Raw genomic sequence first — 27153 nt, forward strand, 5'->3', positions numbered from 1 at the left:
AACACAGAGGGGGGATTTTTGTCCATGAACACTAGTATCCCTTGTTACCCCCTTCTTTGAAGCTTCACTTCAGAACTTTATTAATACAAGTGATCTCTGAGGATAGCTATTAGTAAGGAAAATTGATTTAAATCATGCAAATATTTTGTAAACATCATAAAGATATAGCAAATCAACACTTCCTCTAGTGGGTTAACCGAAGTAGCAGCAGTTCAGAAAGCATGTACAGTGTAATCTCTATAACAGCTTCTCCTCATTACTCAACATCGAAGTGAGACGGGGAGAGATCGACACATCATGCCTGTCTACTCTTCCCCCTGTAACAGCTTGTTACTAGACTCCGCTGCCACTGTGACATCCTTGTCCTGCTGCTGAATATCAAACAGGCCAACTTGAAATCGAGCGGCGCTGAGACAGAAAATGAAGACACGATGTCTGACTTGCTCGTTTTCTAAAATACAGAGGAGGGTGACGGCTGGGAGTCAGAGGTATTAAAAGTTAGAGGAAAAACCAGCTCGTGACTCGTTCTGATCACCAGACTGGACTGTGATGAGTTTGATTTGAAAAGCGAGGGAGATGTTACGCCGATATTGAAAAACCCACAGCTTGTAAAGTTGATTTGAGCTAAAGCAAATTGTTGAATAATAGATACATTTAGCATACAAAAATGAAGAAGACTGCTTTGATAATCAATCATTTATTTTCAGGCAAAATCCCAAGCCAATGAAGCTTCCAGCTTTTCAAATGAGAGCATTTGCTGCTTTTTCTCTCCTGAAATCTTCATAAACTGAGTGTTTGACATTTGGATGCTTAATCTTGCACAAACACATTTTGGAATCATCTCTTCTGATTTGAATAGGTCTGTTTTTCATTTTTCAAATTGAAAAGTCAAGAGAATTTGGTAGATAAAAACACAAAAGGCGTGAAATTAAGTCCATCTGGCAGTCAATAAGATGCAGTTCTGTTCTTCCTTATGTAAATCAGTGCTACATCCATTGATTATCATAATTTATTCAACAGATAATCCATTGATTATTTGAGTGTAACTGTTTTGTTTATAAAATATCTGAAAGAGATAATGTCTGTCAGCTGTTCTTTTGTCCATGAAGTTAAATCTTTCAAATAATAAAGAAATGAAACAAAGGAGAACAATAAACGTCACATTTTAGTAGCTACAGCCTGTACTCTAGTCCTTTTTAAAAGATGAACAACCAAAATGACAAACCAAATAACGTAACTTGATGATTATGTATTCTCTTTCAGTCACTAATTGAGCGATTAACTTCCTGACTTTCTATATGAACATGGACATGGTCTTAGTGACATCACCGTGTGACGTTTTTTAATGTCCAACCACGGCAGTCACCTAAACGCTGTCTCAAACTAACTTTTGTTTAACCTAGAACAGGCAAAGAGCTGGAGCTCAGACGGGCCTTATGCCTCCTGACAAACGATCCTTTATCAAATCAAAGCAGATGACTCTTAACAGACCAGGCTGTAAATATGTTTATTTCTGCTGTAAAAACAGGTATTTTTCAATGGATGTGTATGTGTCTTCCGGGGCTTTTGCAGCCAGTCTCAAGTGGACACTTGAGGAACTGCAGGTGTTTGCACAGCATTTTCTTCACTTTTCAAAACCCAAGGTTGCTGCTTGTTTCTTACTAAAGTGAATGTAGAAATTATAACCTGAAAACACTTTTGGAAAATTTAAGAGATTTAACATAAGACTGATCAAAGAGAAAAACATCAAAAAAAGGTAAATATAAGAGTCATTTCCAAAAGACTCCTGATCAAAAAGTTGGTCTCATGACAAACCCAGAGAGAAATGTTGACGTTAAATCGCGGCCTTCGGCAGCTCAGAAGGGACCCATTAATAGAGAGCCAAAATGCGTCATGACCACTTCAAACTGAAGCTCAGACAAAAACGTTGAACATTCAGTTTGGTGTGGAGCTGAGTACGAAGGCTGCTGAACAGTTGAGACACTTTTTGGGGGGTTGGAGACAGCACATTTCTTCTAGTACATTTGGAGTCATGCTGAAGGTGGGATATTTGGCATATGACAACGCCTTCCTTTTTTCCTGGCCCAGGGAACTTAAGTTACCAAAAATGGCATCACTTAAAGTGTCCGCCCTATACAAGAAAAGGCAAATACGACAGCAAGAAAACAGGTTAAGTGACAGTCTGGAGTGAGTTGTTTGAATGTTGGAGTTTCCACCATGTGAGAAGCTGAAGCCTGGTAGAGAGCTAGCTGGAGAGAAACTCAAAATGAGAGCAATAGAGAGAGAGAGAGAGAGAGAGAGAAGGGGCCTGTAGGCACTAAGCAGCGTCACTCAGTCTCTCCATTTCCCATCAGCCCTCCCGCCAACCTCGATCCGCGTATAACCTCCCCCCACTCTCCATCCCCCACTCCCAACGTCCGCCAATGGAAAGGCTCCGGCGCCAGTGATGTCACAGTGCAGTCGAATTTTGTGCGAGCCAATCGAGGCATGTTACCGAGCCCCAAAAGAGAGACAGTCTGCTGTGCTGATTCAAACCAGGCCAGAGAGAGAGAGAGAGAGAGACGGACAGTCAGAGAGATGCAATGATGAGGGAGGGAAAACATGAGAGAACTGATGGAGAGAGAGATACATGGACAGAATGAGAGACTGTCAGACAAACTAAGGTGTATAGAGCTGAGCAGAAATGTTATTTGGAAGATAAGTTAGTAAGACTGAAATAGGGGCAGAAGTCTAAACTGGAAGACAAAGATAAGGTCAATTAATTGATGCAGAGATGAATTATGTAGAAAAGAAATAACACCGTATGAAAAAAAAACAATGCTGTATGAACCTTACATAAAGATCATCATCAAAACTTTACTCGAAGCTGGTTTGTCAGACTGATGCGTGACTTGACTTTGATTTTCATGGTTCATGACATTTCCATTTTTTAAATATTATTGTTGTATTTTTGAAAAACTGACCCGCATAGAATCCAGTTTTTCCTGCAGCGCTCTATAGTTGCGCTCAACATGCGCCCTCCGCCTTAACTACCGTTGTAGAAAAAAAACTACTCTCTATGCGAGATCCAGCAGCAGCTCCGGATGGTGTTGGATGCTTCATTTGTATCAGATCCCAACATTCACAGCTGCAAAAAAAAGCAGCTTTTCTCAGTTTTATCTCACCATGTCTGTGTCATACAGGCATGAGCAGGTGGTTAGGGGTGAGAACAATCATAAGTGTATCGTCAGTAACATAATATAGCCTGCTGTAGTACTAGCGAGTAGCTGCAAACTTGCAAGAAAACTATACAGAGCGCTGTTTGGTTACTGGATGTAACTCCAGTTCTATGAGTACGTGTGTAGCCTTCTAACGGGCTTTGCTATTGGTTTGGTGACAAATACTGTTATTGAAATGATGCAGCTTTTTATATCACAGTTGTACTGTACAAAAAGGAAGTTCTGGTTCATTTTACAGCTTGTATTATTATTGTTAATTTTTTTAATTTATTTTGTGTACAGAAATACAAAGTGTGTGCTTAGCTGTTTTTTTTTTTTATTATTTATTTTGTGTTTAGTTTTAACACAAGACATTTACTATTCGGAGTTAGAGAGATGATCATGGTGATGCTGCTGCAAGGTCAGAAAGGAAAGGCCACAGCTGATTTTAGCTCTGAACTTTCACAACACCCACTTTCATCCTCCTGACATTACACGTCACGACAGATAGCGAGCTATAATTGGGCGAAAAACATAACGTATAACCTGTCAAGTCTCCAGGCTAAGTCACATTGGAAATGTATGAGTCTATAACGATGACCTAATCTGATATTATTTTTATACCAAATATTCTTTATTGGAAAGAACAGCTGAAAAGAAAGAAAGGAAATATTTGAAGGAGATGTTGGGATGACATGCAGCAAAGGGCCGACGGCTGGTGTAGAGGATTTGGCCCTTTTCACATGAAGAGCGTGCCCTACAAACTGAGATAAACCCTATCATCATCTAATCTAATCATCGCATTTACTTTCATTGTAGGTCTGAACTATGGCTGTGCACGATTAGCCAATAAAACTATTACATTCGGCAGCCTTGCCAATGGGTTAAACTAATTGACATTTTCATCACTGCAGGCCCGCTCTGCCGGTCAGACGCTAAGTCAAAACAGCAACGCAACCATCGACCACATCGGCTGTAGCTTCACTAAATGACAACTTGCCATAATACTCTACTACAAGGATGTAAAGCAGCGCAGTGAACAGATAGCATCTCGTAGAAGCAGCGCAGTTTGGAAGTATTTTGATAATGATGAAAATATTAAGTTGTATGTAGGCTGTCTAAGGTTAAACTGCTCAACCCAAGCAACGCACGAGCACATTTAACCTGCAAGGAGGACGGAAGGCTTGCAGTGTTAGTACTGCTAACGTCAGCCACACTTCGCAATCCAATTAGACATACAGTGACCCTACGTTTGGTGGGTTGAGTAAATTGTGTTCAATTTGACATTTTTCTGTGTGTTTTCCTAACTTTAGACTTATGTTAGTAGTGTGAATTTATATCGGTGTTATCCCAAATTTTGAAATTAGCTGCAAGGAACATCCCTAGTCTGAACCCAGCATTAGGGTCACATGTTAAAAATTGGGTTCAACTTAAGAGATCATTTTTAAAACATTTAATGCCAATGATTAAATATTATTTGAGATAAACCAAAAAGTTTCTCTCTTCGGATTTCTTAAAAAATATTGAACAGAAACTATGTGGGAACGGATCATCATTGTTTGTTTTAAATGTTCAATTTTGCAATCTGTGAAGACAGGTTGTGAGTAGGCATTGTTTGGCTTTACAAGGAAGCCAAAGAGGTTGAGTAGTGTTTGAGTTTCTAATATCTTAAATATATTTCAAAGGCAGCCCTGTTACAACATCAGCCACACTATCTGCCAGCATTTGGTGATCACCTGCCCTGGCACTGTCTCCATTTAAGCAGTTTTTCCCGCACTTGCTGCCACGCTATACACATCCTGCCAGCAGCTAAGCCTTATGGGAGTGCACCCAGTTCTAGCTGGCATACATACAAACTGGGAGCATCACCAACAAAGCAGGACTAACTCACACAGCACTGAACATCTCTATGGTCTGATTTTTTTTTTTTTTTACACAAAAGGTGTCAATGACAAAATTGTGTTACTAATACAAAAACTTTTTGGGAAGACTCCTTTTTCTCTTTAAGAATTTGTTGTTGCATTAACCTCAACAATTTAATTCCCATGCATCATTTAAAGTCATCTAAATACACTCAGCTGCCATTGAAATATTTCATTTAACTACAAAATTCAAATGAGCTAAACATGATGCAAAAAAAGCACAACTTAAAAAGCAACAAATACCATGCTTTACAGTTTTCTATATCCAAATTTCAAAGAAATTAGTCCTTATGGGCTGGAATTGAAAACACAGCTGTGTTGTCTAAACAGCCTACTGACTACTATATAGAGAGATGACTGTAATGAAAAGGGCTGGGCTAGAACTATGAAGGGAGATGGAGAAGCAGGAAACATGAACATCTGCCCACGCTTGTCCATGCGCACATACCCCCCACACCCCATCCACTGCTTACTCACACACTCACACTGAAAGGTGTGTCTGTCATCGTGAGCAACAACCGTGGAAGAGATTATAGTTCAGGCTGTCAAAGTATGGATGGAGGTTTCTATGGTAATGGCAGGTAATTTCATCAATCTCACACCTCGTTTTCACACTTTGAAATCACTCACTTCCACTCTAAACAGCAAGATCAACCTGGGCACAGCTGCCACACACCTGAGAAGCTACCTATCCATCCATGTATACATCCATCCATCCTTTCATTATGGGCTGAAGAAGATGAAAATTAACTTTCAGACAATAAGTAACTTTATTCGCATATGCTCTGCATCCGTCAAAATAAACCTGCTTTTTCAAAAATGTCAGATTTAATTTAAATGATGTTTAAGACAGTCAGTTTCAAACTAAAAAATATGCAGCAGCCTAATTTAGAAATCTAAAAATATTTCAGGGCTTTCTAAAATCTTTGTTCAAACTCTGGTCAACTGGAGCACAAGATTAAGTACTTCCCCGATAAAAAAAAATTCCACTAACAGACACTGTGGTGCAGTGGTTAGCACTGTTGCCACACAGCGAGAAGGTTCCTGGTTTGAATCCCCATCAGACAGGAGCCTTTCTGTGTGGAGTTTGCACGTTCTACTCGTGCATGCGTGGGTTCTCTCCGGGTACTCCGGCTTCCAGTCCAAAGACACGCTCATTCGGCTAATTGGTGACTCTTAATTGCCCATGTTTGAATGTGAGTCTGTCTCAATATGTGGAGCCCTGTGATTGACCGGCGACTTACTGGGTGTACCCCGCCTCTCGCCCCAAAGACAGCTGGGACTGGCTCCAGCCCCCCGCAACCCCAAACTGGAAAAGCGGAAAAGTAATGGATGGATGGATGGATGGACGGATATCATTTTCTGTGAAAGTGGGTTTACAGCATTGCACTGCACATAAATAACCCATCTACAAACACAACACATTTTTAAGCAACAAAATGAGTGGAAACAGTTAATTGTAAAATTCAAATGTACAGTGTATTTACTATTTTTCTATCAATTGTTAACGAACTCTCTGGACACACCTGCAGCTTGGGGCCCACTAAGGAATTACTGGTTTGAGCCAAGAGGAATTTTGATCTCATTAACATTCAGCATCTTAACTACGGGTACCATCATACATCTGTTTAGCACTTGTATCACAGCCACCACTGCAGCTTGTTCTTATTCAAATGTGATTTATCAGCAAACATGTGTTGACTTTACACAACACTTCCATCTCAAACAACTATAATAAGACGAGCTACTGGTGACAATGTCCCTGATGAAGACCTGAGAATGTGTAGGCTGTTTGATTGTCATATATTTTCCCATTAAAAATAAAGGCTCTTACATTCTACACTAATCCTACAGTGTGCTTTGGATTGTTTTTTGAAGGACACTTGCAGTTTTAGTTTTTGAATGACTTCACTTTTACCCATGCAATGGCCCGTCACAAACTGAGGCTGCTATTTAGGGCAGTTTAAACCGCCAGATCCTGAATACCCAAAAGCTAAGGTACAACAAAGTAGGCATCTTGCAGCAAATTCTGTTTAATGTGATGGATTTATGTGCAGTTCACCAGGCCTCTGAGAAATGTGTTGGGGACACTTTGTGTAAATGGATGTAGGAGCTGTCATGCATCTGTTTAACTGACCATCCTGAATTTGGCAGGATGTATTGAGCTATAGCTGCAGAACTTTGCAAGCACACCCTCCAGACCTGTGAGCGAGACCACTTCCAGCGTGGGAAATTAACACCAGCCACCAGCCAAACAAAGTATGTGCACTGTCAAAGTTTGTAAATTAGTAAACACTACAACACCTTCGAGCAGGCTCTGAATCAGAACTGGCAGCGTAGAGAAAATCCTCACCAGGAACCAGCCAAAAGAAACGTGGGCATCGACTACAAAGTTTGTCACCTTTTAAGTTTGCAAACACTGCAACACATTTAGCACACTCTGTACAAGAGTTGTCACACTCCAACACGCAGAGTGTTAAGTTTTATTTAAAGGAGAGCATCACCAGCTTACAAGTTTGGCTTTTTACGAGTAAGATGCCCATAGGAACACGGAAACAGCTCATGTCAAGTGTATACCTTTCAAATACTTGTTAAAATACAAAACTCTGCCTCTTTGTGTCTCTGCCTCTCTCCACTGTAGTTTTGCACAGAAACACCTCGAGGAAACAGGATGTGTTGAATGAAGAAATGTCTAGTTTTTTTAAATAATCTTTTTTTGCTTAACTTAACACACTTGGAAAAAAACACATATCAAGATGCACCACAGAATGCCACAGGAAGTCATTCCTGCCTTTTGCCATCAAACTATACAACTCCCTCCTCTGAGGGTCAAACACTCAGTCTGGCTTATTTCACCCCTAAATACTGAAAACTTGCCCATTATTGTTGACTAATTTTCAACTGTGCAATACAAAATCTAAAACCGTCAACAATAAGTTCAATTAAGTGTGCAATACTAATACTTTACATGATACAGTGTTTTCTTTGGGTCGTCTGTACAATATTCTGCATGTACGATATCTCCACTGTTCAATACTACTCCTTTTGTACACAATACTTATTTCTTTAATTATGTGCAATTTTTGTATATATCTCAAAACTCTGAGCCTTATATAAAGCTTATTCTACCAATACTCAGCTTTTTTCCACTTATCTCTTTTTTCTTCTTATTTATACTTACTTTATATGCAGCTGAAACAGCAGAATTTTCCCAAAGGCATTACTTAAATATTTCTTTGATATCCCAACATGACAACTATTGCTTGAAATACTACCAAAAGTATGACCAAATTTCTATTTAGGGTTCCAAAATGTTCAATTCTGAGGTCCCCAATTATTTTAAAAATCGATAAGTACCTCAGCTTTAAAAGACTGCAGACCTTCATTGATTTTTTTTTAACCAAAAGCTGCCACGAGCAAACAAAAAAAAAAAAGCCCTGTCTAAATTGCACAAATACATTGGCAACATATCTGTGCAGTGTAAAGTAATTTGCCTTACATTTTTTTGGTAATTAAAAACAAGAAATTATGCAGTACTGGTCATCTCGCAACCTAAACAGGTATTGATATTGTTGTATATTTACTAGAATCATAATAAAGTTCAAAATAATTTCTGGTATTCCGACAGCTCTACAATCTATCACCATCATTTTTTTTTTATGTTAATTGACAGCTTGTACATACAGCCTCTTGTTTACAGAGATGTCTTTTAATGGCCAGAATGAACGGGAGAAATGATACAGCAAATTAAACTGGCTTCAATATTCATTTGAGTACCTTGCGTTTGTCTTTTGACATACTTTAAAAACTGTGAAGTCTTTTCTTGAACAGAGCAGTAGGTCTGCAGGACGTCCTGATGACCCTTGTTCAGATGTTAAGACGTTCAAACATCTCATGGTCTGTGCACAAAAACTCCTCCTCCCTTTCCACTGTTCAGATGATAAAGACGTATGATACAGCCTATACTTAGTCACCAACACTTTTCCTGTGTGTGTGGGGAAAGCACTAGGAAGGAGCATTGCTGGAACAGGAAGAGTGGCGTGTGGCCTGCATGGTAAAAACAAAGACATCAGAGTCGGAGGAGGCAGCTTTTGTCCACGGTTCATTCACAAGGGAAGTCATTGCTTTCCCAAGACGATCCAGCATTGTCTTGCAAAGAAGCGGCCATCTTTTGAAGGGTCCTGCTTTGTTCTGATGATGAGTTGAATAGTTCTTAAGAGAAGCTTTAGTCAAATATGATGCATCACTTTTGCTTTAATTGTGCTTTTTTTTTTTTTTTTTTTATCTTGAACATTTTGACTGGAAAAGCAATCCTGTGTGTATCTTTAGTCAGAAGTTTCATATTCATGATTGGAAACTTCAGATTAGTTTAGATTATTACACAATTAGGCTTAGATTCGTAATGTTGAAATTTAGCCTATCAAGATTGAACAATGACTTGTATTGTTGGTTTGAGGAAAAATAACAGTTTCAAGGTACGAAATAATAAGTTCAACAAGAAATATTAAAGAGAACAAAATCTGTTGAAAAAGAGGCTTGAGAGCTTTAACACGGGGTCACATTACATACAAGTATAAATAATATTAGCCACTAATTTTAACACTCAAAGATATAAGAAATATTAGCTAGTGATGCTTTAAAGATAGAGGAGTGACAGCCTCTATCTTTAAGTTGTGCTGCTGTGGACTTGCTGATGTCTTCTAGATGCCAATCACGACATCTAACCTCCTCACAGAACTCACAGTTGGTAGTGGGATAGCCATCTTAAGTAATGAATAACATCACTCTGTGGTTTCAGGGTAGTGGCCGCAGCGTGCAGGAAAGACAGGGTGCTGGATTTTGAAATGTTTTTCAAAAAGCAAAACTAAGCTCTGTTTTGGAATAAGCATTCAATATGAATGTCAAAATGTTCCATCAGGATGCTCAACATTTTTGTAGAACAATCTGCTGAGTACATTAAATGCTGTATGAATGGGAAGGGTGATACGCAACTCATTTTCACATCACAATGCACGTTCTCTATTTACCAAGTTAAAAGCAGTGGGCTTAATATTGTTACTTGCTGGACACCTTTATTAAACATTTGGGGAAATTAATTAGAAGCCATTGGCAATCATGGTTTAAACTCAGGCAACGCACTTGATAAAGGTTATAAAAACGTTGTGATTTTTTCTGATACATTGGTGTTGCTAAGCGAGAGTAGTGTGCAGGATTTTGTCTTTTCAATGTGACTGTATGACGTCCTACGCACCTCCTTTATGCGATAGCTGGATGTGTGAACACTTTCTTAAAAACATTAAACTCAGGCAAAAAAAATCAGAGCCCACAGAGACAATTTTTTTGGGGCAATTGTGTGATTAAAAGCATCAAAAGCTTTGGACAGATCTTAAGTCAAGCAAAGTGTAGCTTTCTATCAGAGAAGAAGCAGTACTTATTGTGCTATGTCCAGGATCAGTTGTGAGTTCACTGGTCCTAATAGGACACACAACAGCTTAGAGATCTTTTTTTTTTCAGGTTTAATGAGAATGGTTTATTAATTAAGACTTATGTCATATGGGGCATGGCCTAGCTGATAGGTTGTACAGCGACGGCCTGGGTTCAAGTCCTACCTTGAGCTACATTCTTCCCAACTCGCTCTCTTGATTTCTAACTCTATCCACTGTCCTATACAAATAAAGGCACAAAGCCCAAAAACGTATCTTATAAACAAAGACTTGTCATTTAAGTTTTGCTCTAAATTGTAACAGTATTGGGGCAAAGATGCACATTCAAAGCCACTCAGGGAGACAGGCGGACAAATTGTGTGTTTTACATTTTTTGCAGGAATATTTGTTAGCGACACAAAATACAAAATTTAACTGGCTTGCATCTCAGAAAGTCAAGAGACTTGATACATTTCTCAACAGTTGGGTGATGAAGTGTTAACTTTCTGCCGTGCTCTGGACATAATCCTGTTCACACTCAGGTAGGCCTCGTTTCATTTGACTCAATAAGAGGGCCATGACGTTCACAACAGGCTATTTTTAATTCCAGGGAGAGTCAAAGCATTTCGCTTTCACTGGATGAATATCAGTGATGGCTTGTTGATTTATTTTCAAAATGTTATCAGGCACTGGCACTTTCACCCCTTCTAAGTTCTGCTCACACAAACTCTCCATACATTTACAAACCATACTCAATTTGGCTACCCAAACATAACTGGCAGATCTTCAGACAAATATCAGACATTTTAATGAAAATATCTGCATGACAGAAGTACAAACTGACCAGGGAACTGTCCTCTGAGTAGTCACGTCTCCCGAATACAAATTCACCTGTTATGGCTCATCTTCAGGTTGTAGCTCTGACACTTTGACTGTGAAACGTCAAAATATATTTTTTTACCTGAAGCGTGAAAAATGTATTTATCTTTCTATGTAAATGGGGTTTTTTTAATTTTATGTTACGCATCCCATTACTGACTTTCCTTATAATATCAAGTCCTTTCATAGGAAGAGATGTTGGGAAACAAGTCCCAAAATGCTTAAAAACAATCACATGTTTTTTTATAAAAAAAAATAAAATAGCAGCTTTAAGAACTTGCATGCATCTATATTGACACTGAACCTACAGGACTAGAATCAGAGCAAGAAAGGCAAAACAATGAGTATGAGAAGGGGGGGGACAGGAATCTTAATTAGGTATCACTGAAGATGCCTGTACAAATTAAAAATAATATTAGCCTGGATAAAACAACATGCAAACATTTTCAACCATGTGATAGGATTGTATTCTTTTTTTTCTGATCTCAGCTCCAGCAACTAAGAGGAAAGTTCTTAAATACAAGTTCCTTTCTCTGCAATTTCTCTGTAAAAGCATCCCCCTTTGCTGCATCCCTGCAAGTCCTAGTGGTTTCACACAGGTGAAGGAATAACTCATAGTGCTAACATTTCAACAGAGCAGCAGTGCAATAGTTGAATTGCACGCACAACTTCTAGTATAAGTTCGCCATGCTACCTTAAATCTATGGCAACAACATTTGTGTTACTGAAGGTGCATCGGCGAATTGAAGTTAGTTGTTCTGGGGGTCATGGTAAGTTACAACAAACACAAAAGAAACGAGGGAATCAAGCAGCGGTTTCAGCAAGCGAACCACTACTCTTCATCACCATCCTCCTCTTCACACAGTCACCATCATCATCTGTGAAGCACAAGGCTCTTTAGCTTTAGGGAAATAATAGAAGGGAAGGAAAAGACGGACCACGCTCTGTAAATACAGAAAAGACCCATGGCGAACCACAGCGATTCCTGCCGTAAAAAACACTGCGGGACGGCTCGGAAATGTTCGCCCCCGAAGTCTTACCTCCAACCCGGTACATGTTCGCTGCCATGACTGCCCCGGTCCCTGGCTTCCTCTCCAGGTAGAGGGGTGGCTCTCTTCTCTCTCTCGCGCTGCCGGAGCTGTGTTAGCACTGCCGCCGCTGTGTGTTGGAAAATGGTGGATTGATCAATACGAAACAGACGAGCTGAGAGACCTTAAAGAGACAGTACACTTTATACAAAGACTCCCAAGTTTGGCGGCATTATTTGGGGGACGAGAAGTGGTGAAGATGACGGATTTTTTTTTGTCTCGAGTTTAATTTTGTTAACGGTAAGTGCTAGTAATTTAAAAAATACAGCCGCAAACAATAACATGTCTGAGCTTTGGCCTCATCGGTGACGTCACTCTTTCATCTAAACTCAACGGTTGTCCCATCAACCTGCCTTAATTAAAGTTTCCTTTGTATTTAATTAGCATGTTTCTCGTGAAGTCGCTGGTATGAATCATAATAAAAGGGGAAATACCTGTTTTTAGGGAATTTTTTGGGCTTGCGTTGCTAAATTAACTTATGCAGCGTGGAGAGACAAGTGCAAGTATATAAATTGTTATTTATCCCGGTCAGAAGAGGGCAACTATCGCGATATTTAAGGTGAAATCCCATTTGTTGCACCTTTGCAAAACATTTTTTTTTAACAAAAACATCTGGTTTGAGCCAAATTTGGGATTGTTTGAATAACTGTGTCTCACGCAGTTGATAAGACTGGACAATACCTTTACCTTTAAAAAAACAATACAGTATAAACATGTATAGATAGATAAAGGCCTACTGGTAATTTAGGAGTTAAAATCAGTGTTTTGTGTGTATTATTGTCTCATCCCTTTAAACAATGCTTTGAGCCCAAGTCCCTCAGCTCAGTGGTGTCAAGTGAGGACCACAAACCACTAAAGGAGGTCCCCTTTGGTCTATCAACGAAGAATAATAGGCTTAGTTACATTTAATTACTGCATTTAAGAACAATTACTAAAGCCAGGTACATCCTTCACGTACCTAATTACCCTACAGATAATGTAGGGTACCTGGGCTGATTGTCAGGACGGCACTCTTTTGTTTAACATGTTGGTATTAAAGGTAAGCTGCTTTATGTCAATATTTTATGCATTATGTTCTCTAAGACTATAAAGAGTGATTGAGTAATGATCTTGTCTCCAGTAAACGCAGTAGGAATTGATACTGTCATGACAATGAAGTTTATTTATTTTTAAGTTTTCTTCAGATGTAATGTATGCTGTTTAATCTGGCTAGATTTTCAATCAGACCATTATGAATTCATTATTTTCTTGCTGTTGCTTTGCAAGTTTTATCTATTAATGCATTGAGCGTCAGAGCTCACGTTCACAAATATATCAGCCCATACTTTGTCAGAGTTTGACTGTAAAGCAAATGGTTGCACAACATTTTGTCCTTAGTGTGCATTTAGAGAAGCGCAGTGACTGATGATACGATATTATGGCATACGCAGGTAGCATCACAGAAGGGTTTTGTCCTTATGATTATTACAACTGTGCTCTTTAAATGTGCAGACCTGACTGGGTGTGTGAAAATGTAAAGCTGTTGCTTTGCTCTGCAAAGACTAGCTTCAAACCTGCAACAAACACTGCTATTCCCTTGGATATCATAACATTATGTAGCTGTTCATCATAATCCATAATTGACTCTTAAAGCTATATATAAGCAGCTTTGTTTTCAATAAAACAATTGTGATGCAGAATGTTTCTTATAAGTGAGATACAGGAAACAGAGAGCACAAATAGTAGAGTCTTTTGGCAATAGTTGTTTGATTAGCTCAGCTTTCATTGTGGATATAAGCAGGGTAGCCTCTGTGCTGGAGGAATGCTGTGGTGAAGGCTACATCTGATCTATACCATATGGAAGCCTCAATTACTGTTTTCTAACACAGGGGACTACAGTCTGCAGTCACATGACGGCTCACAGCCAATCGCCTGTGTTTACAGTACGCACTCCTGCTCAAGTGTGCAGCCTCAATCTTGGAGCTCTGCTGCAATGGAGGGATCCTGTATTGTGTCCCTGGGCTCTTTCTGAAAAAAAGAACAGAGACAGACTGTGTGTGTGTTTATGTATAGATTTGTGAAACTATTGTTTCATTATAGGGAGTGTGTTCAATCACAGCTTTCATACTGGGAAAAAAAACAGTTTAGTTGTGAACTATGACGCTGCTTAAAAAAATAAAAGAGCATTATTACCCTGAGGACATTTTATGTATTTATTGACCAATGGGCAATGTGCTGCTCACTGCCGTGTGTAGCATTGCTGCATCAAACATGGTCATTATCTGACTATATTTGCTGCTTACTGTATTGCACTTTATGTTTTTGCCCATATTCCCTAATTGACTTTTTTCAAGTACAGTATTTCAGAACATCTTATTTTAAGGTGCTTTTATGCTCTCAAAATGAATTGGGGTGAAAATGTTGTCAATACTTAACATCATCTTAATTAGAGGGAAATAGGTGGCCCACAATGTAGCCTTGTATTTTGGGACTGCATGTGACTACATTCACAGAGTTTTTTTTATATTTTTTATTGACTTGGCTGCTTGCTGCTGTTCAGACGTTCATTCTGAATCAACTTGCTCCTCCAGATGTTGCTGCAGTCATGATGACAGAGAGGCGAGCATGCAGGCAGAACACGTTTACAGTAGAGAGAAGAGCAGGTGTTCCCCCCGATGAATCTCAGCCCGTGGAGATGGATTTGCTCAAGACACAAAGCGTATGCAGAGAATCCCCTTTGGTTTGCTTGAAATCCCAGAGGATGACCTCTGATGGCCTCTCTTTTTCTCCAATACTTTCTCCTGCTCTGTCGCCTTCTTTCTTCCCTCCATGTAGCACAAAAATGCACAGGAGGGACAAAGACAAAGAGGAAATCAATTGGACCTGTTTCTTGGCAGAAACCATTCCATATCTCTGATTGTGCTTCCTCATTTGTTCCCTCCCGGGGGTTCTTTCTTGGAGCAAGAGACGCTATATGGGAGGTACAGCATCAGAGGCTGCATTGTTAGAGCAATCTCTCCTCTACAACTGTGCATAGATGTACGTTTGTGTTAACATTGGAAAAACACATTACCCAAACCTTGTTAATGAGGAACAATGTGTCAGTGTCCTCTGGCTGATGCTTGGATGTTGGGTGAAAAGGTTGGTACCTTCCTGCACCCAACATTTCCCCGTCAGCCTGGCCAATGACAGTTTCTGTCAAGTTGCACCAAAGTCTTGCTGTAGGTGTAAGGCTTGCCGACTTTGTAATAGAGTTTTATGTCAGTAAACCGACAACAGACTCAACATTCTCACATCTGTACAATGAGCGCTTGCTAAAGAGGCATGATATACTTCAGTTTATAGAAAACACTCACAATAGCAGACGTCTATCAAGTGTCACAAATATAATATTCGATGGTTTTACTGATTGCACGCTAGTCTTTGAAAGTGACAGGTCTGTTGCAGACTTCTTCAGTGATTACCCATGTTTACGTGGCTCTGAAAGCTTCGCCGTGAGGCAGTGCTGACTCTTTTAATGGGGAATCTGTGCCGAAGGGGAGTGTCGGACAGATTTCACAGTTAACCATCACAATAGAAACAGTGTCTCTCAAGAGGATCTTGCACAGGACAACCTGCTTGTATCTGTTAATGTTGCACTACAGGGGGAGCTCTTGTCTTGCTTTTGACATAATGAGCGTTTGATAATGAAGGGGAAACTGCAACTAAAGCCGGTTGTTGCTGGATAGAATGCTATTGTCGTCTCTTGCTCTTGCAAATCACACATTTAAGGTCCATGATTGTTAAGAAGGCATTAAAATCGCCTTGCCTCGATTCTTTACTGCAAAGGAAAGATGCTCTAAATTGCACTTACCTCATCCCAACACCAGGGGTCATCACTCGCACAGCCTTTCTTTGTCCTTAGCTGCTCCCTTACTAGGCAGTGATGTAGTAGGAGGGACAAAAGGCCCGAGATGCAGGCACTAGTGCAAATGATGCTTCAGTGAAATGTCGTGCATTTTGGGAAGGCGACCATGAGTAACATCGGGGTGACACACAAAAATGTTGCCCGTAGACCTCAAACAAAACATAAATCAAGTTTTGACATTATGTAGTCTGGTAGTGTGCTGGAAAAGCGGGTTTAACGTGTGGGTTGTGTGTGGTTCTGTCAGTCTTGTCCTCTGTTACTGCCGACATGGCTTGGCTGGAAACCCTCAGCTATACTTTGATGGCCTCGTAAGAATCCTTGGCCCTAATCCAAAGGGATTAACAATATTGCACATGCGGGTTATTGATACTCTGACCTTCACTTAATGAAAGCGGAATAGCTATGACATTGAGAAGAAAGGCTCGGTTCAGACATGAATGCAGAGACGTGAATATGTGGCAGCAGAAAAGACTCCGTTCGTAGATTCCTGGCCCCACCTTGCATGGGAATCCTGCCGCTCAAGGGTCCACGCTCTACCATAAGATCATGTGCCAAGATGGAAGCATGCAGCCGCCAGGCCAGACACATGCAACACATTTTTTTTTGTGAAACAGCTGGGGGTCCGCCAAGCATGTCTCCATCTTCAGAGAGTGAGAGGCATTGGCAGTTGGTGAGAGGGCTGTGCCGTTGTGGGGAAATACCCACCACACTCACCATGAAGGGAATCACAGGAATGTCAAATGGCACCAGGAAGTCATGTATTGAATTTCTTTCCAGCAGGAATACTTGTCATTTTATGGTTTGAGACCATGTGAGCTGCACCAGCTGATGTCAAGAGCAAAGATTCAGCATCCATGTTATGCATATATTTCCATCAAAATGATTCTCACATGCATGTAGTCACACAGATATTCAATCAACGTGTTTGTGTAATTGCCTGCAAAAAAAAAAACGTATTTCTCTTCCAATTAAAAAGAAGAGATGTGATTTGATTCCAGTGGGATAACTGAATATTTGAGCATGTCAGGTTCTTGGTTTACATAGAAACAGGATCTCGTTTGAGCGTCCACAGAATGAGATCAGAGCCTAATCGTTTGATGCACATTCAGGTATATTGGAGGAACCAAGTTGAAACCAAGCGGCAAACTCTGGTGTTGAAAATGAAGCCAATGCGGAAGTGCAAAATCCTGCAGCCCGGTATAGGTCTGATTAGTTATTGTCCTCATGGGCACACACTGTACAGGGGGTCAGTTTTGATTTTATGAACGATGCTTTTTATCCATATAGGCGTGAGGCTGACCTGATTGAAAGGTGAGAGCGATGTAACGGTTTGTCAGGAGGCTTTACAACCCACCTCAGCTGCAGCTCTCAGCCTACCATTAGGTTGACTGAAGGTTTTTAGGCTGAGACAATATCTCCAGCATGCTTTGAAAAGTTGGATTGTTTAGTTGGCTCAGGGTGTTTGAAGCAGATGGCTGTACACCTAACACCCAGCTGTGATTTGGAAGTGTATGAATAAAAACTGGTAGACAGATTTATTGATTGATATAACATATATCTTTATACTTCAGAAAATGAGTAAAGATGACGGGGCCAATATTTGTGAGGAAGCCATGGGTGTCACACTATGCTATCAGTAGTAAGATGTTTCATCTTTCTCTTTTCGATGCAGAAAATAGGGAAATATTTGTCTCTTAAAGGCTCCTAAAGAAAGCCTATAACAGGATGAAGTCTTTTAGAGTTTCCTTTTTTAGAGTAGCACCTCCCAAGTGCAGAGGTACCGATTATACAACACTATTTTTTATTTTTTATTTCTTATTTAACCTGATAAATTGTGTTTATTCAGAGCCCAACCAAGAGTGTAGAACAGCATCAGCTGGACCCAACTTTTTATGCACTGAATGGACCGAGGCTACGTAAGTGAGCTATACGTCTGAAATGTCCCTGCCTGCGTGAAAGAAAAAGCAGGCTTTGTTTAACGCTGAGGTAGAGAATATTTTCCAGTGGTTTTTTTTTTTATTATGAAATTTGGGCTGGTGAGCCAAGTAGGCAGGAGCTTGTCACAGTGACTGATTGTTTGTGGACAGACCTAGCAGGGGGAGTGCCTGTCAGTTTGTGGGCTTGTGAAAGTGGGCGGTTTCTCTCTGGGTTTTCCAACGAGCATCATTTCAAAGACCTGTGATTTCAAATGTTAGTGATTATTTTAAGGCCAATGTTGGAAAAAAATTACCCTGGAATTACTGTCATTACCCGGGTTCAACTATGAACATCTCAAAACTACAAGAATATATCTGAAGTTAAATTATTTTAATCATTCAGCGTCAATTTTATAAAGCAAATGATAACACTGTACCAAATTTTAAGTTTCACATTTACCTCTTGCAGATTTCCAACACACTGCACTGAAATTATGGTACTTTTCAACACAGTTTTAAAATACACGCTTATCGTTTCAAATGTCTCCCACCCCCTAGTATTGATATAGGCTTGATCAGTTGGTGGTACAGAATGACTCCACATCCTGTTGATGTTTGATGAATGAAGCTCACACAGCACACTGATACATCAGCAGAGTGAGATCTTGCGTTGTGGACGGATTGATCACTAATCAGTTCCCCTTCAACAACCTGCTGACAAACCAACAGGAAAGCCTTCAGACTCATTTTCAGCTGATTGCCTAACGATCCAAGGTAGAAACTTCAGAGAGCTAAAGGCACCGATATCTTTAATGGTGACTTAAATAGCTTAGTTACAGATGTTAGGTCAGCTTCAAGTAGATATTTGAGATATTAATAATCTGGTGATGTTTTGATAAATAAATAAAAACTCATCAAGACCAACATGAGGACAGGTGGGATCTCTGTATTTTCAGTTGGATCAAGTACATCTCTTAAGAGATCCCCTTAGACATGATGGGGATCTCTGTGAAAGGGAGGATCAGAGGACAGGGAGATCAAACCCTCCCAAAACTTCTGCCAGCTGCTTCTACCACACCCTCCCTCCACAGGGGCCCACATTAGTATCCAGCACGAGTAGCAAGCCTCCATTTCAGCCGTTGGAAGAGCAAAAAAAAAATGTTCCTCCTCAAATACTTGCTTCATGTTGTAAAAAAAAAAAAAAGGGGGGGGGGGGGGGGGGCAGGTTTATTGAATATATTCCATATACACTAGCTAAAAATAGGGGTTTAGATTAGACAAGGGAACAGTGAGAGTGCATGAAGTGGAACTTGACGAAAAGTGACCAGTAAAGACGTTTGCCAACTAAAACAATACACCCACATCCCTAAAAATGGCATCAAGTGGAATCTAAACCCCTGAGAGTCCCAATGGGAGTGAAATTACAAATTGACTGTCTACAGCTTAAACAAACACAGGAGTACTCTCCCATACGCACTTAGAAATACAGTTATGGAGCCGCACACAGACTGCTGTTCTGTCTGTAAAAAGCCACTCCAGGGTTGGGTTAAAAGTAAGTGGTGGGTTAGGGTTAGAGAGATCAATGAGACTGGGACTAAGATTTGGCTGAAGGATATGTGTTGACTTTAGTCAGGATTTTCAGCCTACAGGGTTGGTCATTTCACCAAACAAACTTGTAAACCTAAATAACTTCTGGACATATCATTCAATTAATCTAGTATTTTGAGAAAGTTCAGCATGTGATAAACTTCCTGTAAAATTTGAAATCCACCCATGGCCTGAGAGCAAAGGGGTCCCATATTTACTATTTTTTTTTATAATTTGAGTGATTGATAGAAGAATTATAAATAAAAGGCACTAAAGGAAGTTCATGCATAGGCCTTACTGTACATCATAAGACCAATTCACAAACACAAATACGTCTTTAAAGCTCCTGTGAGGACTTTTTTTAATCTGCTTATGAAATAGACAAGTGTTAATACTGATGCCTCTATATGACCTACAAAAGCAGACGTTACCATCAGTGACAAGTTTGATTGTTTTTTATTAGTTATTTGTAATGTCTGTAACTGTTGCCACTGGGTTGATGTCAGATCGGCCAATTAGAGCACACTGCAGAACTAGCCTTTGCTTACGTATCCACAGCAAAGATTTACAGTGAGTGTTATGTCTGACTGTTTAAAAAAAAAGGATGAGATTGGCATGTTAGGAGATAAGATGGATTGCTTTCATCATAAGGGTCTCTCTGGGTTCATTTTTCAATTTTCAAGGGGGCATTATCTACTGTATGGACACAGATCAAAAATGCTTCTAGAGCCATTTGAATAGACCTACAACCCATAAGAGCATGAAACACATGAGCACCTGCTGGCAACCTGCAGGGCAAGTTGGTATAAGAAACATTTACAAAATCCTGTCTGAAGTATGGTATAAACATCGCCCAGAAAGCCTCAAGATATGGGGTAACCTTATAGCGGTTATGTCGCCCGCCCATATTAACGGAGACCATAGTCTTATTTGCAGCGGCAGTAGTTTCAAATATGACCTTGGCCACATTTCCTGTCTCTCTCTTCAGCTGTCCTATCCAATAAAGGGCAGTGGCCCAGAAAAAATAAGTAAAGACAGCCTCAGCGTTGCTCTACTGTAGAATCATTTTATCCACCATACAATCATAAAGTGAAGGACACTAACGTTTCTATCCGAGAGAATCTAATTATCTTGATTGTAACAGAATCAACTTGTTTGGCGACTAAGAAAATTCCTGAGTCCAAATTAAATATGAAGATATTACATAAATTGTGCTCACATGGTGAATATTCCATAATGAAATAATTGTATCATCTCTGTTGTACATTATTTTGTCTTCAAAGAGTCGTCACATCCCCATGGACACTGAAAGCAAAGTATTGTTCGTCTCTTCAATTATTCCTCATAAGAAATGGACGTATAAAAAAAAAAAAAAAAATCCTTACGATCTATTTTGGGAGATGGGAGAAGAAATCCACAGTGTACTTTCTGCAAAGATGCTTTCAGAAGTTTCGCCATAGCTTACACGAGGCTCCAGCCGTCTGAGCTCGACAAATCAAATAGACACATCACAAAGTGACGGCGTCTCCAGTGGGACATTCCCTCCTTTCATTTCTGTCCCTAAACTAAAAGTCAGAAAGAAATGTCGTGTGAGGAAACATAGACCAAACTTTATCCTTCAAATACTGCTTTATGTTTATGTCAAACTCAAACCACTGAGGCCTCATATTCTTTTTGACAAAACTGTAAAGTGCACCTTTTTTACACAGAGTGAGGACTGTGGGTTTGTCCCCGATCACACAGTGTTTAGAAGGCACGAGGTCCAGAGCCAGTAAGCCATAAAACGATTTCTGTTGGTACTTCTTAAAAAGAAAAAGACTGATTTCTGATTTCCTTTAGCCTAATCACTTATGAACAGATCATTTGCAGATCGAAATCTGGACAGAAACGTTAAGGAAAGTGAGATTGAGATTGGAAGCGTTCTGGTTTTGGTTTGTAAGTTTACAATGTTTCAGCAAGCTTTGGCAGTTTGCAGGACAGTTTTATGGCGAGCAAAAGATGTGTCACCCATCTGCTGTAATCCTCAAATTTATCCACTGTAGCTAGACAACAATTAAGCTTTTTATTATGCTCTTTAAAGAGACGTCTGCAAACAATCCTCCCAGTAGACAGCTTCTCTCAACATTCTCACATCTTAAATTATCTGACTGTAAACAATGAACAGCACACTGGAAAGGAAGCCGTGGACCCATCCAGTCATCCGTTATCTAAACTGTACGCTTATCCCGTTTTGGGGTCGCAGCGGGCAGGAGCTGATCCCAGCTGTCATTGGGTGAGAGGCAGAGTAAACCCTGGACTTTCACCGGTCAATCACAGGGCTGACATAGAGAGAGACAGACACATTTATGCTCACACTCACAACTACGAGATTAGGAAGCTGAAGACAGCCAATTGGTTCCCAGATTGCCATTTTCCTAAATTAACTTGAGTCTGTCGATGAGTGCTTATTTTTAGTTGTTTTGAGCAGCTTAATATATCTTTTTTTTTTCTATTTGAATGTGCCCTGTTTGAATGTTCTTTTGAATTCTGTAGTATGAATTATGTTGCTGGCGCTGTATAAAAATTATTATTATTAATATTGAGACTTTGCTGCTCTAGAAATTACATTTCATATGGAGTCACTTTTTTATGTAAAAAAAAATATTTATACTATTAAACTGCAATTTTTAGGGTTGTTTTTAACAAAAAAACAATATTTTGGGGCACCCATAGACGAACGGTTATGATACTTGCCCAATGTAGGGAGGCAATAGACCTCAGCGCAGTGGCTGTGGGTTTGAATACTACCTCGACCCTTTGCTGCATGTCATCTCCCACTCTCTCAACAGTCTCTCTTCAGCTGTCCTATCTAATTAAGGCAAAAATAATATATATACATATATATATATATGTATATATATATATATATTGTGCAGGTTTTTACATCAGTTTCATTCAGAGTGTTTCTATCAAAAGACTTATTTATAGAGTAATTTTTGCATTAGCGTTGCATGACATCCTCTCTAGTGGACACTTATGTAACTTTCTCAAAATTAACATCACTGCATGTCATAAGAAGTAAAAATCCTGCTCTGTTATTTAATTCATGCATGAAAGGGTTGATAATGATTGATAATGATTATAGAGATCATATATTTAACATTTACTGAATATTTTGTGCTTTTAATGAACTCGTTGTACAAAGGCTAAAGAATAAGACACAATCCTTTATGGAGGTATTGCCCATCTCGTTTTGAGACTTTAAAATACGACTCAGCCAGCATAGCTGTCCTCTTAGTCGTATCTAAAAGATAGAATATCTGATTAAATAAAATCTCTGTAGAGTCTGTCTGTCCTCCATCATATATCTTATCATGTGCTGAGCATGTTTAAACGTACCCTGTCTCTTACACTGTCTGTCTGTCTAACACTGTAGGAGACAGGGATTATTTCTGGATTATTTTCTGAATCGTTGCTCTGCATGGTTTGGTTGGTGTGACTTTATGGTAATATTTGTTATGTTTTTATCAACAGGGATATACAATGCGTTTCTACTCGTAAAGGACAGGTTTTTTCCACATTTCAATCCTTGCATTGGCAAAGGTCGACACAGGTATCAAAGAGATTTTTTATTTTTATCGCAGCCTCATTGTTGACCAAATTAAACATTAATTCCTCTTTTTGTCATCGAAGCCGTAGAAATAATGGATGTAGGATCTTTGAAAGGGGTTAGTTGAGACCTGCTTCTGTAAATGCTAATTTTTATTTTCTGATAAGCAGAATTTTAATCCCACCTCTCCACACACTAAGCTCCAGTCTCAAATAAACACTGCAGCTTGTCCAAGTATTACCACGACGATGGCTGCAGCACAGCGTTGATGTTCAGTCTGGGCCATGAAATGTCAGTGTCTTTTACCGCCTGTAATTATGATACGTTGGGTAAAAGTGAGTTAATGTGTTATTACGGCGCTTGACAAATGTCTAATGTTTGGGCGACAGTAGCTCAGTCTGTAGGGACTTTGGTTGGGAACCGGAGGGTCGCCGGTTCCATAACCGGTGTGGACCTAGTCTGGAAATTGGTCTGGTATCTGGAGAGTTCACTTCCTGAGTCTTGCCGAGGTGCGCTTGAGCAAGGCACCGAAACCCCAACTGCTCGGGCACTCTTTCATGTGCAGGCCCTCACTCTAACATCTCTTCACAAGTGCATGCTGTGGGATTAATAAAGGATATATTCTTCTTACAATGTTTGTCTCTGATAAACATATTACAGTGTATACATATTATTCAAATCAACACATGTAAGCCAAAGTAATGTGTATAACTGAAAGTAAAGCCAAGTTTTGATAAAGGAAGACTGTAGTAACCAATTTTAACAAACCCAATATTATCTAGAAAAGTCACTTGAGGGATGAATGTGGAAGCTTTCAGACGCGTGCTTAGCTGGAAGAAATGAACACAGTCCATTGATGATGTGATTTGGATATTTCAATCCATTCATTTTTAAACACTTTTAAACACAAAAATATGACGAACCACTACGTCTATAAACAAAACAAACAAATCCGCTTTGGATGCGTTTAACTCCGACAGGCTGACACGGTAGAAAAACTGTTTGCCTCCATTCACTCACCTGTCTCACCTCGCCTGGATCCTTGCTTTAAACACAGCATAGTGCCCAGTAGAGGGCCAACGCACACAACCAAAGGAAAACGCAATGACACAAAACAAACCCATAATTTGTGCAACATTTGACACATAAATAAAGCAGAAATCAAGTCTATCGTCTGTAAATGTCCCTCTGAGTCACGACTGTCTACAATGAGTGAGAGGCCCCAGCTGCACTGTTGTCGGAGCCGTGTTCACGTGGACGGGACGACCTTGCGTATAAAGTTGTTTTAGTCAAGGACTAGTGAAAAGAAGAATAACATACTCGCTGCTTATTTGGATGTCTCAGAAGTGTGTTTAGGTCACGGTCATTCTGTGTCAATTTATGTTCAATGTGAAGCTATGAGTTAACCGAGTGTGCTAACATTAGCCTGCTAACAACAATGCAGACCACAGGTTATTGCAGCTCCAGCAAAGGACAAGTTTGTCGGCAAACTTGCTCTACATGGTGCTTAATTATGGTGTTTTAATTGATAACTCCTTCGTGTGAACGCAAGTGGAGAGGGGATGGAGGTGTGCGGCTGGAGGAGAGCGGAGGCTTGTGTGTCGCCAAACAGCAGTTTGTTTTGGTTTAATGCTGGTGCTCAAGGGGGCGACATCTACTGGATCGAAAAGTCGCACATTCTTCCTTAAATTAATGATGAATGAATTTAAATGTATGCTTTTAAGTAAAATCTTGGTTGGAAATGTTGTCGAGATTGAAAACCATCCTGTATGTCTTGGTGTAGACTTTTTACAGCACTAATCTCTTCACAGGGTGATAAAGAAAATGTTCTGACTCACTGGATGACGGACCCTCATCAGGCCAAGATCTGCTCGCTCACTCCGTCAGCGATGGCTTAATTCCAGGTACGCTCTTGATTACAAGTACAGTATATATACATAGCGAAACACTTTAATGCCCTTTCAACTCCGGAACATTTATTATCATTTTATTTACATTTAGAAACAAAAAGTGACATTTTTTAAAAAGTAACTCACAGTATTGTGTTATCAAATCTTAAAAGCAAAGGAGGCTTAGCATTTGCTGTTCAGACTCCACAGCTATGGAACGACCTTCCTGAGGATCTCAGACTTGCAACATTAGAATCTTCTTTTAAATACCCTTGAAAGACTTGTTTTTATCAAAAGGCCTCCTTGTCATTTTTATGGTGATGTTTTATTTTATTTGTTTATTGCCTCCTTTCGTCAGCACTGCTTTAGTTTATATTTTTAAAATACACTTTACAATGATTTTCTTACTCTAATATGTGTCCCTAGTCTGTCTACAAACCCCCAGTTACAAGGGTTACTGCAGCTAGGTGTTTGTTCTGCCCTCCGAGTCTGCCTTCTCACAGTAAAGAGATGTACACATGCTGAGTGAGAAAGCATTGCTTGTCTGCATGGATACAATTTTCTTGCGATAAATTCACTTCATTGAGATAACGATGTAACTGCACTTACTTGCGCAGCCCTATAGCCTACCCTGACCTGTGTTTTAATTTTGTTTTAATTTTGTTCTTTTTAAAGGAGGATAATTATGATTCCAAAGACGTGGAGAATCTCAAGTCCCTGGTCACAAGTCACACCTCCGTCACAAGAATTACAACTGCAGACTTTCACTGTCAGTCTTTGAGAAGGTGTGTCTTTTATGAAAAAACTATTTTTACAATATACAAGTGAACGACCGAGGATTAGGGCCACGTTAAAAAAAAAATATATATATATAAAATTTCAGAGAATCGTGGTAGAAAAACTTTTCTTTTCTTTTTTTTTAACATGGCCCTAACCACTTTCAGTTTACAAGTTTTACTTTAAGACAGAGAAATAATGCTTTGTGATGGTATATCTATGAATTAAACTGTATTGGAATATGTCTTTGCTGCCTCGTCCGTCTTATACGTTTATCACTGATGTTTTTCCAACTGCATTTTAAGCTGGTTTTGGCTGTAATCATTCTAATTGAGTTGACTTTGACAAGGAAGTGTACAGAGTGTACGGAGTGTACGGAGTGTGGAGTTCTTCATGCTGGACAAAGAGCCGCCACAGTGAAGAGCAGTATCCTGCCTCGTGATGAGCTTCTCATTAACATTAACATTAACCCTTGTGCCCTCCTCAAATGTATTTATATTTTCTGCTGTGAAGTTAAACAACTTCCAACTTACTCATAACTACCAAACATTCCTTTAAATGCAAGGTTATAAGTTGAATAGTGATTAGAGTCTTGGATATGTGAAAGACTAGCAACAAAGTTGATTTGATTGCATTAGTCTTTTTTTAATGTAGCCTCTGGACACCTTTGTGGCCAAAATGTACAAACAAAATCTGCAATAAAATCATCAATATTTGCTTTTGTATTTTGCTGTTTTTCCTGCTTTCTTTTATGGCTTTTGACGGTAGAAAAGAGGGAAAGAGGGAGGCTGATGACAGACATCCACATCCCCCAAACCCCTCCTGGCTGCAACGGGATAAGCGTATAATATTGAGTTAACACAACATTTTCATAGACTTGAAGTAAAACTAACTTAGAATTTTATGTTATCATGATTTTCTGTTTTTACAGTGTAGCAGAGCTAAACATAGGCTACTGTTTCTAAAAAAAAATCGCTGTGCGCTTCAATAATTAATTCAG

At 39.6% G+C, this 27153-nt stretch overlaps 2 protein-coding genes across 3 annotated transcripts in view; one reads left to right on the forward strand and one right to left on the reverse strand.

Moving 5' to 3' along the window:
* The window catches only part of mta1 (metastasis associated 1), a 45891-nt gene extending 33278 nt beyond the window's left edge, over positions 1-12613 (reverse strand). For both annotated transcript variants that reach the window (XM_061062578.1, XM_061062577.1), the window contains exon 1: positions 12462-12613. In XM_061062578.1, coding sequence (XP_060918561.1) covers positions 12462-12489 — 28 coding nt within the window. In that variant the 5' untranslated portion in view covers positions 12490-12613. The remainder of the gene's footprint in view (positions 1-12461) is intronic.
* Positions 1-27153, forward strand: part of crip2 (cysteine-rich protein 2) — a 517344-nt gene that overhangs the window by 458687 nt on the left and 31504 nt on the right. The gene's annotated exons all lie outside the window — the stretch shown is intronic.

Source organism: Labrus mixtus, chromosome 18, assembly GCF_963584025.1.
Source record: "Labrus mixtus chromosome 18, fLabMix1.1, whole genome shotgun sequence".
Classification (NCBI taxonomy): Eukaryota; Metazoa; Chordata; class Actinopteri; order Labriformes; family Labridae; genus Labrus; species Labrus mixtus.